The 13,289-nt window shown below is 36.9% G+C and overlaps 2 protein-coding genes across 2 annotated transcripts; one reads left to right on the forward strand and one right to left on the reverse strand.

Annotated features, from left to right (window-relative positions):
• Positions 1-657: 657 nt before the first annotated feature.
• Positions 658-2,247, reverse strand: LOC105221972 (alpha-tubulin N-acetyltransferase 1). The gene has a single exon (XM_011199120.4). It carries the CDS (start codon positions 1,666-1,668, stop codon positions 1,015-1,017), a length of 654 nt encoding a protein of 217 aa, XP_011197422.2. The 5' UTR covers positions 1,669-2,247; the 3' UTR covers positions 658-1,014.
• A 5,008-nt stretch (positions 2,248-7,255) lies between these two features.
• On the forward strand, positions 7,256-12,890 carry LOC105221973 (extracellular serine/threonine protein kinase four-jointed). The gene has a single exon (XM_011199121.4). The coding sequence runs from the start codon at positions 8,775-8,777 to the stop codon at positions 10,686-10,688; it is 1,914 nt and encodes a 637-aa protein (XP_011197423.2). The 5' UTR covers positions 7,256-8,774; the 3' UTR covers positions 10,689-12,890.
• The last annotated feature ends 399 nt before the right edge of the window (positions 12,891-13,289 follow it).

Below are 13,289 nucleotides of genomic sequence, written 5' to 3' on the forward strand. Positions count from 1 at the left end.
GATATCACATGATCTTGGTGGTCAATCGAACGTCCCAAAGCGTGAAATTATCTGCTCACCGAGGTGTTCTCTCAATAAATCCATTGATTGATGCGAACTGGCGCCATCTTGTTGAAACAAAATCGTAGAGATCACGGGCGTCAATTTTAGACAACAAATAGTCGGTTATCATGTCGCGATAACATTCACAGATACCTGTCGGTTACGTTTTTATCGGCATCACCGGCTCACAAACCATACTAAACCGTTTTTTCCCGAATAAAAGACAGCTTTTGAATCTCTTCAGGTTGCTCTTCATCCCAAATGCGGCAATTTGGCTTCTTTACATACCCATTAACCCAGAAATAAACCTTATCACAGAATGTCGGATCTTCTTGAAACTTTTCAAGAACGTACTTCGGTTCGTATTCTTTATAGAACGTGAAGTGCCGTAACAAAGTTGAACCATTTGTACCCCGTTGTTCAGGCGCAAGTCTTTTCATGATCAAATGTCAAAAATAACATTACAACTTGACACGACTGACGCGTCATCTATTAAAAAACGGTTATTGAATAAAGTACCTCTACTTGGATTATCCGTTAAATCAATTTCTTGTATGGAATCTTTTGTATTTATGAAGGGCACTGTTTTTAACTTCAATATTCTGAAAGATTACGGATTTTTCAACAATTTAAACGTTAATTTATTATTTTTTTAATACATAAATACACACATACAATATATATATATAAATATAAGGGGTTTCAATTACAAATTACAAAGTGCGATTTATCATTATTTTTCTTTTATTTATATTTTTTTTTTATAATATTTTAAGCAGTCAATATGTTATAGTAATATCAGCAAAAATCTTGAGTAGCAAAATATATATTTTTTGTTTATGTATATGATATAGAAACGCTATATGTGCTAAATTAAGACCATTACATAATACTATAAACATCAAAAAATAAAATATATTTTGTATAAATTGTTAAAGTACGGTTAGTGGAGGTTAGGTTGAAGTCAAAACTCTAAAAATATCTATTGGCCATAAGCATTCTACGCGAGCGCGTCATTTCATGCGGCTGCTCATTGGCTTTATCATGCTCGAAGAAACCGTCGTAGAGCACAAAATGATTGGCTTGCGGTATGACGTGCTCCAGGCCGTAGTGTTTCTTTAAGAAACCCAAAAGTTTCTCCGACGGACGATCCACCGAACACTTGACCGGTTCCCATTTCTCCTCGCTTAACATGGTTTGGAAAAGTTTCTTACCTAAACCGCTGCGTTGACGCTTATCGTGCACATAGAAATCCAGTATGCAGGGCGCATTGTCCACCTTACGCGATTGACCGAGCTCATCGAAGAGATACAAATCTTTCATGCCGATCTTCAGCAAGCCGACAACTTCATCGCCACGCCCACTATTAAGTTCAGCCAAATCGGCCATCAGGTAGACAATTTGATTGTCCGACTTACGTAATTTCTGCGCCGTTGTAATGGGTATGTTCAGTTTCTGCGCGATGGCCGACAGCTGGCCCAAATGATCGATAATGGCTGACATTTTGGCGGTGACCTCGAGCGCTTGCCGCCGATTGCCGTGAAACGTGTGCGGCAACAGGCTGGAGTCGACCTTCACAATGGGTTGTGGAAATAGGCTGCGTATGTCGAATTTGAAAACGGCCATTTTTAGCTGCTTCTGAGATTCTACAAAAATATTTGTCGTAACGTTGCTCTGATGTGGATTTTCGTTTCTTCGATTGTGTAAATATGTATTTGTAAGAATACAACGCGCTCACTGTCATATAATTTTTAATTCTCTATTTCACACTCAAATCGATTTTCAGCTTCGTTATGCGAACTTCACCACACACACGCTCCGCTATTCACGAATATCTGTCGTTGTTTGTCGCTGGTCGATTGGCGTTGCAAAACTTTGTGACTCATTGATGAAATATCAAATTATTTATGAATTTTTTACTACAATTTAAGCGTTAGAAGAATCTCGACACATATTTTTGAAATTTGAAATTTTCGTAGCGTAAAAAAAAAATCCGTGTTTTCAGTGACTTTTATTCGATTGAATTGAAAATTTCACATTTGTTTGACACGTTGCTGTTGTTTGTAAACAAAATATATTTTTACTTCATGCTTTTGTTTGTATATTTTTAAGCAAATGTCAGGTTTGTTAACTTTTGATTTGATTTGCTTCGATTTTGTTGTTATAGCAACAGTCAAAAAGCACAACAAGTGTTCAAACGAGTCAAATGACATTTATCGTTTGGGAGTTGGCATGCTATTTTTGGATATGTTATGTATTTGTTTACTTATACTCAGATTAAAATAAACTCCGGTACAGGGTTGCATCAAAGCACTTCAGCGAAAAATTATTAATTAAAAATTATTTTATTATTATTATTAAGCTACTAAACTATTTGTATTACATTATCACACTTCGAAAAAGTTGTTTAGTTTACAGATAAATTTTACAAAATCTGTTAAGGTTTTTTAGTTCTAGTCGGACGTATTCTAATGATTGTCATTTATCCATTATATGTTTAATTGCGAGACTCTCCAAGTTGCGATATGGGCAGACTGGCTGTTGAGTCTCTTCCCACTAATTGTTTGTGTGTTAGTCTGGTGTGACCAAGTCGAAATCGAGTGTATACATATAATGCACTGTCTCCTGGTTATACTTAGTTGTAGGAAAAATTGGAGGACATCGGTTGTGATTTATGTTTTTGTAGTAGTGCGAATATCTGGCCCAGCATTGTTTTTCAGCTTCACGATGCAACTTTTTGGCTACATTTCTGATATTGTTTTTGTTAAAGGGGATCCTGCTTTAAAAGCTTAAAAAATTCGAAATTTTGTTTGCTTAAATCTCTTTAAAAATAATCTAAGAATATGTCCCCAAAGTTATAGATGGGAATTCGAAATATTTTCGAAGCTAGAAGGGAAATAGTGACCGAGCGTCTAGCAGATATATTAGCGCTTGGGCAGAAAGCGAAAACTTTGACGCGCGATTTCTCGGTTTTTAATTTTTACGATTTTTCTTAATTGGCGGACTAAACGTCGTATGAAAATTGGACAAAGTTTATTATCTTTGACATTAAATTATCTTCTATTTAAACTAAAAAAAAACTAAGAAAAGTCAAGTTTGAACATATTTTTAAACAACATAAAGTAAAATTTTTTGGTCAAAAACCACTTTTTTCAATTTTTTTTTTAATTTTACACTTTTTTTTAGTTTAACTAGAAGGTAAATTAATAAAAAATATGAATCTCCTTGAATTTTTTGTTACCGATAGAAATTGCGAGCTGCATCCTGCCCGCCGTCTGACAAATGCTGTTTAAATATATAGCTATAAACCCTAGAAATTTCGCTTTAATCAATTATTTCTTTACCTCCAAAAAAAATTCTCAAAAAAATCGAATTTTTAAACCTCTAAAGCAGGCTCCCCCTTAATGCTATTTATAAGTTTTAAGGGAGATCTATGTAGTTGTTAGTGTTACTTCGGAATCTGCTGGAGTATTTCTCTTGTATCCCTTGTATGTCCTTGTTGGCCTTGCCGATTACCTTTTTCGTAAGGCTCGAATTATTGTGTCTTGCGCTTTCTGTTTAATCTATTTTTTAGTGCAGTTTAGATAGGTGATCCTTCTGCGTAGGGTAGTTTAGTAGTTATGCTCTTTGTGATGAAAAGTAACCTGTTTTCTAAGGTAGATAATCCTGCTTCGGCTTTACTATCGGAGTAGTCCGAAAAACTCCAATGGCCAGTCGCGCTGCTGTGTGGTATACGTACGTAATGATTGCCCAATTTCCTTTTGAAGTTTTACTAAATGCTGTGAATCCATAATCTATTTTTGGTAAAATAACTGATTTTTCAATAGGAATGAGTGTGTTAGTATTGCTTTCTAGTTTTATATTATTGAGACATTTAATTCTTTGAGCTCGCCATTAAAAAGACTACCTGCTGTTTTTTAAACTATTTCTTGGACGCCCACCTCACATTAATTCCATTGTACTGTTTTACTGTGTTAATAAAAGGGTCTTGGGTGTAAAAGGATTTTATTTTTTTTTATCAAAAGCTCACCGTTCTTACTGAAAACATTGCCTTTATACATGAAATAGACTGGATTACTGAACACTCCTTTACATTTTGCATTTGATCAATTTTAACATTTTAAATAATACTGGTTTACTCAAAATTTTTTCTAATTTTTTAAACTCTTGAAAAAAAAAATGTTCTCAAATATCTACTTACTTCACTACACGAAACATACGACGGCTTAACTAAAAGCTATTTACTACTATGGCTATGCGTTGGCCAAGTACGCTACCACTTTTTTCCACGAATTATGAAAATGTCAAACATTTTGCTGACTCAAAAAAGTTTGACCATATGCCTATGTTTGAGGATTCAATAAAATCTCCTTAGCATATTGCTTTATAATTTTATGAAGACCATATTTGACGAAGCCAATAAACTAGCATTTCTTTTCATTGGGGGTGCTTTTCTACGTGGCTGGTCCCAAACTCCGCGCAAAACCCTGGAGACTGATGTTTCGCCTTCTCACTTTAGTTCACCATCAAACGGATATTTTTTTGGCTACCCAGAGGACACTTGGTCTAATACCGGAGATGTGAGCTGCTTGAGCCATATGTAGAAGAATGATTTCTGGTCACTCCCAAGTGAATGACACTCAAAGAACTTTCCTCACTTACCTGAACTTCTACACATAGCTCCATCCAAAAGGTTTATATGTACCACCAATAATTCTAAGATATACGCCAATAATAAAGAACGGAAAAAGTTAAAATCGGAAAAATATTTTGCTTTCTTTCAAGTCATTGAGTTAGAGAATTTTTTTTTGTTTTTTTTTTTTTTGTGAGAATTATGTTTTTATAATAAAAAAATATAAATTATTTTGTACGGCACTTTTTACTAAATTTTGATACAGTGTAAATTTTACCGCTTTAATGTTTATTTTAGCCTCCTTTGGCCTCAGTCACGATTTCTATCCGCTTGGCAACGCTATTGACTAAATCTTCACATTCTTTTTTAGTGATGGAGTTTCATACTTCTATATATCTAGTAAATAATTACGCCTTTATTTTCGGTGGACTGGCATAATTGTGTGCCCTTTTTTTTAACAAACCACATATTCTCAATAGGATTAATATCGGGACTTTGAGGGGGTCATTCCAAGTTTCATTTCGTTGACTTCTAAGCTACTCTATAGTCTTCTTAGTTTTGTGCTTTAGGTCGTTGTTTTGCATCAGAATGATTTTGTTACTGTCTAGACCAAATTTCTAATTTCTCCAACGAAAGAAACTACGCTTGACTTAATATGTCTATATAGAACATATTCGCATTGATATTTCCCTCGATTAAAACTAGGTCCCCAGGACCACTTTTGCAAAAGCCACCTCAAAAAAAGACTTTACCGTCTCCAAATTTGAGTATTGGGATGACATCGCGTTTGGTAATAGTCTTTGATGACTTCTTCCAAACATAATGTATTTCGTCTGACCCGTAAAGATTAGTCTTGCTTTCGTCTGTCCAAAATACATTCCCCCATTGTTCTGGAGTCCAGCTTTGGTACGCTTTAGCAAATTTTAGACGTAGTTCTTGATGACTTTGATGATGATGGAATATTGCGCCAGGTTTTAAACTCTTGTCTTTTCAACTCGCGGTGTACAGTTATGCGAGAAATTTCGTTTCTGTAAGGCTACTCCAGTTCTTTTTGAATCTCAGTACCTGATTTTACTACTTCGAAGTCATCAGACGGTTGATAGTTCATATAGCGTGGTTATTTAAAACGGACCGTCGACCAGATCGCTGATTTGGTACTGATATTTCATGACCATTTGCAATATTTTTCATTGACCCATAAGAAACTTCGACTAAATTGTCAACTTGCCGATATATTATTCCTTCATTTAATCATTGAAGCATAGCTTTCAGTCAGCAACAACAAAAAAAGGGCGATCCATTTCGAGATTCCCTATTTTTTTTTAAGAAAAAAACACAGAAACTTCGAAATAATTTCGAAAGAACATTCTTTGACATTTATTTTTGGAAAATGATCTCTTTCAAATATTGTATCAGTGTATTTCGAGTTTCAAGAACTTATGGTGAACTAAAATTATTTTTAAATAAAAATAATTAAGTAATGCGGAAATTCAGAACAAAATTTTGTTAAAATTTACAAAATATACATACACATCCTATATATATAGTATATCGCCAAATGAAAAAGAAAGTGTTTGGAAAAATTAAAAAGAAAAAAATCACTAATACCTAAATCATCAGTCACGCCTCACAACAGCAAATCGAAAGCGAAGCAGAAAACTTAAACAAATTTGATTGAAAAAAATCATGTAAAAATACAATATTTATCAAAACTACGCACACACACAAACAACTTTACTAAAATAAGCGACACTTACATGTGTTTATCAGCCGCAATGATAAATACAAACAAAAGACTTAAGACACAAACTTGCAGTAAAAACTTTAAATTTATTACAACTGCCTACCCTATCGACCAATCTACATTTAAACACATAATTTAAATACATAAAATATAAACTACAACGCTACGAAATCAAAACTTAAGAATGAATACCACCGCATGCAACAGCTTAATTAAGTTTGGGAACTTTTTAATGCGCGCTGCCTGCTCAAACTAACTGAAAATATGCAAACAAAAAGAAGAAAAAACAAAAAATTTGAGCTAACAACATTGTAGGGGCTAAAACAAGAGCAATTAGTTAATATTTACGGACGTTTATGCTCTTTTTCACACATTCTTAATTGTAGCAGCGACGAGCGAAGATCAAACAACGCTCAACGCCAGCAAACACTCACCAACAGCAACATCAACATCACTTATGGTGAGCGCGCCGCTCTCCGCTGACCTAAGCAAAGAGTGCGCACAGCACTGCGCTGTCTGTGTGTGCGTGTAAACAGTGGCGCATGTTGCATGCCCCGCACGAACTCCACAATCGTACACACGCACAGACACACGAGCGCGCGCGTCTATGTCAACGCACAGCAAATATTTGCAATTGTCCCCAGCGCATTGAGCATCACGGCGCACAATGTCCTACCTACAAGTCGTCGCCGAGACACTTCAGGTGCTTTGCCGCCGCCGTCGCTCAGGTGGTCTCTGCTGGTGTTTGTGAGTCACATTTTGTCCGACTGACTGAGTTGAGATTGAGCTGAGCGCGCGAGTGCGCTGAGCGCCTGTTGGCCGGTTGCCTGGCTCTGTGTGTGCTGTGGCGCCCAGCCTGCTTTAATGTGGTGTTGTGAGCGTTTTCTAGCCAGTCTGCTGTTGAATTTCGTTGCGTGCGGTGCCCCTAACGGATGAATTTTCGGTGCGGTGCTGTTTAAACAATATCTTGCATTAACTATAAATTATAAAAAATGCTAGAAAACTCAGTCAATTGTGTGCAACGTGCTTTATATTAGCGTTGGCAAAAATATGAAATTTTTATAGAAAATATTGCACAATAATTCCGTGTTATATGACAAACAATCATTTTATGTTACACTGAGTGTTTGCTGGCCGATATTATCTGAAGTACTTTTTGCAAAACGAAAATATATCGTCACGAAAATTATTATTGTTGTCCACAAACTGTTCGAAAAGCGCATATGTAACGGTGTCGGCGCCGTTCACCGTGTTTTTTGTTCGTTTTACCACCATTTAGTGAATGTAGGCAATGAAAAACAAATTTATTGAACACATTTTTATGCAATTTCGATTTGATTGTCAGCAAAATTGCACAAACATTCATTGCTTGCGGCGCTAAATGTGCTGTTTATATGAAAGGAATGTGAAGAAAGAAAAAAGCAAAAAGAAAGTGTCGCCAAAAACCCCAAAAAACACTAAAAAGGATTTACAATCAACGACATTAAAATTGATGTTTGTGCAAAACTTATTGACGTTAGCGAATTTATTGTGCTAACTCCGACTCCGCTCATCGACGGCAAAAGTGGAATTTCTTATTGGAAAACCAAACTTAAATAAAAGTTGTTATGAGCGCGCTATGAAAATATGATTTTTGGCTTCGTAAACTACAAACAAGAAAGTGTAATTTACAGAAGAAAGTTATAAAAAAGTGTCAGCAAAAATTAAAAAAAAATTATTAAAAATTAAAAAATAAATTCCATAATAGCTTATGTTTCTCCAAAAGCGCTATAAGTGAGCTTGAAACTCGTAAAATACTATTTACTAAAAGCGTTGACACCAAAACAATAAATTTAAGCACACACCAATAATATGTGCTAGTAAGCTTTCATAAAAGAAAACGAACACCTGTCGCGCATGAAAGCTCCACAGTAAAAATAACGTGAAGTCGCTTACAAAAATTTTCTGTGTAAAAGCTCACGAACCAACACCTGTAGCGCATGAAAGCGCCACATTTAAAAATAACGTGAAATCGTTTTAAAAAGGTTTGTGAGTGAAAGCTTTGAAACACAAGTGTCACCAAGCATTATGGCAACAGACACAAAGTAAACATAAAAATAACGTTAAGTGTGCGAACTTTCATACAAGTGCTATAAAACTTTCAGACAAGTGCTATTAGTGCTTTCACCTCTTAAAGCTTTAAGCTCGCAAGCAACTATAATATGGCTACAGCCACAAATTATACATAAAAAATACCATTAAGTGCGAACTTTCATACAAATGCTTTTGGAACTTTCAGCCAAGTGATATTAGTGCTTTCATCCCATGAAGCTTTAAGCTTACAAGCAACTTTAACAGTTTTAAAAAACTGAAAACATGCACGACAATTACAAAATCGCAACACAAATGCATGCAAAGTCGACTAAACGAACTTGCCAAAACAATAGCGCATGCCGTAACACGCATTTATACACAACGCCGCCGACGAAAGCTCCGCTCGACATTAATATACCACACGACTCAATCAATACAATTACAGCAACGTTAAGTGACTTAAACGATATGCCGCACTACCGTTATGGCGGTAGTGATGCCTTAGCGTCCACCTTATCACTGCTGCCGCTCGGACGACGTCGTTGGTTTCAGCGCCAAACTTGCTTGCTTTGCATTTTGGCGGCATTCATTTGTGGTCTCTTCCTCGGCATCTTCGTGCCAATGGTGGATTTGAGTAATGTATTTTCAAACTTATCAACGGAGCCCGCGCCGCCTGCAGCTATAGTGGGACAACACGTACCGCTCGGCTTAGCTGCTTCGGATTGGGAACCGCTGCCTTACAATAAAGTCAAATTAGCAACACCCTTTAATCGCACAACAGCGGCGACGCACAGAACCAACCTCAAGGAGGTGGCGCACAGCCCCTTTAGCGTCGCCTTCATTAGCGAGCGCGAAGGCCGGATTGGCGCGGAGGAAATTTTGAGCGATGGCGCGCATCATGCTGACGATAGACGCGATGCGCGTGTACAGCGCACGGCGGATGCACCACTTGTGCAACCGACAGCGGAGCGTACGGCAAAAATGCTGCACGACTTCGACGCACCAACTTGGTCGGAGCAACAAAGTTTAGAAAACAACAACATAATGACGAAGAATATACTACAACGACCGAACGCACAGAAGAAACATCAGTCGGCAACAACGAGTGCACCGGGCATCATCAAATCCAACATCTACTGGGGTGAGCTGGTAGAGCGCGCGCTGCCACAAGGTTTCAGCGCACAAGACACACGCGATTGGAATGCCTATGTTGCGTCCGAAACGGCAGTGCAACGACTAGAGCAGGGTTGCGGACGCATGCAAAATCGACTTCTCACCTTCCGTGATGGCACACGCGCCTGTGCGCGCTATCGGCAAAACACCGATCAAATACAAGGTGAACTTTTCTCCTTTTACTTGGGCCGCCTATTGAATATGACAAATCTCGCACCCAGCGCCGTACTCACGGTAAATGTGGAATCGGACAAATGGGCCACCGTTGTGCCTGACATAATGCAAGCGCAATGGAAGCAGCAACGCCCAGTGGTGTTGACGCGTTGGCTGCCAAATCTGGAACCAGCCGGCATACCACAACCCTTTCAACCCATCGATCGTCATCTCAACAAGCAAGATGTATGGAATATAACAGCAGCGCTGACGACGACGACGACGGCTGACAAAGGCAGCTCTGTTAGCGCGGAAGCTGCCGAAAATGCATTAAACCAAGATGCTCACTCTCTGGATTCGTCCATTAATATATCCATTACGCCAAACTCGTTGGCACTGGAGCGTCTAGTTGAACTCGCTCAATGGTCGGACCTGATAGTGTTCGACTATTTGATTGCGAATCTCGATCGTGTCGTCAATAATCTCTACAACTTCCAATGGAACGCTGAAATTATGGCCGCACCGGCGCATAATCTAGCGCGTCAGTCCAACTCGCAGCTACTGATCTTCCTTGACAACGAATCCGGCTTGCTGCACGGTTATCGCTTGCTCAAGAAATACGAGGCTTACCATGGTCTACTACTGAATAACTTGTGCGTCTTTCGTGAGCCCACTATACGCGCTTTGCGACAGCTGCGCGATGCTGGCGCGGGTCGTAAACTGCGCGAGATTTTCGAACAAACGGCGAGCGCCGAGGTACGCGATGTGCTGCCGACGTTGCCGGACAAATCAATAAAAATACTAAACGATCGCATTGATCGGGTGCTAGGACAGGTGGATAAGTGCAAGCAAATGATCAGTAATAGCTAGTAACTTATCTGCGATGGCGTTAAAGCCTTTGTGAAAGCCCAAGAGAAACGTTTGCGGTGCTCAATGTAAAAATGTATTCTAAATTAGTTAGGTCTAGAAATTTTAATATTTATATTATATTGCTAGTTATATATATGCGTAATTGTAGGGCATTAAGTAATTGAGGCGCTCCGCACAAGTCACTGTAAAGTCATAGCTTTAAGCTCATAAATGTGTATTAGTGTAACTATAATGTCTTGAAAGCTGTAAGTCCTTACCAAAAGCATCACAAAACGTATATGTTTGTATGTAAATCTGACTGATACAAGTTAAATTATTTATACATATGTACTCAAGTGGTGACTGTTAGATTTGCCGCAGCGCATTTTTCCCTAGTTGTGCTGAAATTACTTTAGATATATATTTTAAAGCCTATCTCTTGATTTTTTTGCACAAAATGTTGGGTTCCAAAAGTTTTGAGATCTTATTTGTGAAATTTTTAAACAAAACTTTTCTACATAAAAAAGGCTTGTGACATGCTTGAAGTCTATATTTTCTTTAAAAGAGATGTAGGATAATCTGGTAGGCCAATAAGCCACGCATAGACCAGTTTCGGTCCTTTGCGATGCCAGTTGGAGTTCAGTTACTGGGTTCATGCGAAGTAGTCATCCCTTAAGATGCCTGCGCTTGACGCGAATTTTAACAGACTCTGTGGCCTCACTATCGATACCTTCTCCAGTGTATCATATCGTGGGATGATGCTTACCGCCTAGTCTGGCCAATGCGGGGCAAGTGCACAAGAGATGCTCCATTGTTTCCCTGGTGCCTTGGTCTAGATATTTCCTGCCGTCTTCTCGATCTGGCAGCCCCATTAATTAAATGTTCTTAAACTCAAGCGCATCTACAAAAAACTCGCTTAGGATAGCTATTTTCGATACCGAATTATTAAAATTTCTTCGAAGAAATGTCGCCACTTGTTAGATAAAGAGAGAAAGCTGTGCTATTTTTGATATAGAAAGACTGTTCTAAAACTTCTAAGCTACTAGATGTGTTAGATACAATCCAATTATCTATGACTGATTGGTGCTAAGAAGTCAGTACAATAATTTATATTTATTTTTCTGCTAAAAAAATCTCAAAACAATAATTATTGTTGTTGTTATTATAATACCATTACCCAGATCATTAGCTCCAGCAATTTGAAAACAATTTATTTTTCACAGATTTTTTTATTTAAAAATGTGTGTCATAAAAGTGAATTCAAGTTAAGCTTCAGCTCGCTCAAAGTTACAAAACAAAATTAAATTTCCAGCCATAACCCTTAGTAAGACTCTAGTTAAAATTTCAAACAATGTAGCCTATCCAAGTCATCAACCATTTCGTTTAAATTTAGTAAAGTTCCATGCCTACTGAGGATTTTCCGCAATACTTTATCACAAGTCTAAATTTTTTAATTATTTTTATTTTATTACGCCATCTATCTAAAAAAAAGAGCAGTTTATAAACATAAAGTAATAATATTTCATAAATATTCTTATATATTTATATATATATTATATGTACATATGTATGTATTCAAGTCACAAAGCCACTAGTTTCTAGCATTAAGGAAAGGAGTAACGTTTGTAGGTCGAGTTTTGTAAGGCAAATAAAAATGTTTTACGTGTGATTTTGTGAGCAAATTAGTTTATGTATAACAAATAAAGTCTAATCATAAGTTTTTCCTTCTACATATAAATACATATTTATAGACTCGATAATGTCTAAAAAATTGTGATATAATATTTAAGTGCGATTTGTATATGTATGTTAATTTATTTAAATATTAATCTAAATATACAGCGAAAATGAAATAAATACTTACAAAAATGAATAAAAATTATTTTTTTTTATAAATATTATGGTGAAAAAATATTAGAGCGTATGCTCTTTCATAGCATCATTATAGATGTAACACATTTTCTCCATATTTTGGCTTCATATGCGGGTGTATTCGATATTGTGCTCTCTTTTACTGATATCCATTGATGATTTTGAACCATTTTTTTCAAGGGATTTTTGTTCTCTCATAACTACAATCGTCCTTTGAATATATCGAGCGATGTGGTAGCTACCGTGCATGATCTTCTGCTTTCCCAATTCAGATAGCATATAGTTTACTCTTTCTTCGTCGTCAGCCTTTTTAGTATTTGTATTCACGGTAAACAAACTTGCGGTCTTCGAATCTGAAAAATATTTGAAAAAAAACTAGTAAGACCACCTTTTATAGTTTAGTGCCGCTTAGAATACCATATATCTACTACTTGGATACTATATATCGTACATCTGAATCATTGTACAATAGCAACTCACTACTATGAGTTTCAAATACATTCAAAGTCAGAAAGAAGTTTGTGAGAACACAAAACATTCACTTAAACTGAGATTATAATAGGGCAATTGAAAAGTCTCCGGTGTACCATACATAGTAAAACAAGTTTTATTGGCAAAATTTTTTTTGTTATGTACAACAAGGGTGATGCACTGATTATAGCGACCCTCCAACCTTTCGATACCATTTTTGTACTACGATTTGTCCTTTGCTTCAAGATAGGCCTCAGTTTCGGCGATCACCTTTTCATT

Source organism: Bactrocera dorsalis, chromosome 3 (genome assembly GCF_023373825.1).
Source record: "Bactrocera dorsalis isolate Fly_Bdor chromosome 3, ASM2337382v1, whole genome shotgun sequence".
Classification (NCBI taxonomy): Eukaryota; Metazoa; Arthropoda; class Insecta; order Diptera; family Tephritidae; genus Bactrocera; species Bactrocera dorsalis.

Excerpts from the sequence above, each read along its gene's own strand:
- LOC105221973 (XM_011199121.4), top strand. The coding sequence starts at position 8,775 with ATGCACGACAATTACAAAATCGCAACACAAATGCATGCAAAGTCGACT.
- LOC105221972 (XM_011199120.4), bottom strand. The coding sequence starts at position 1,668 with ATGGCCGTTTTCAAATTCGACATACGCAGCCTATTTCCACAACCCATT.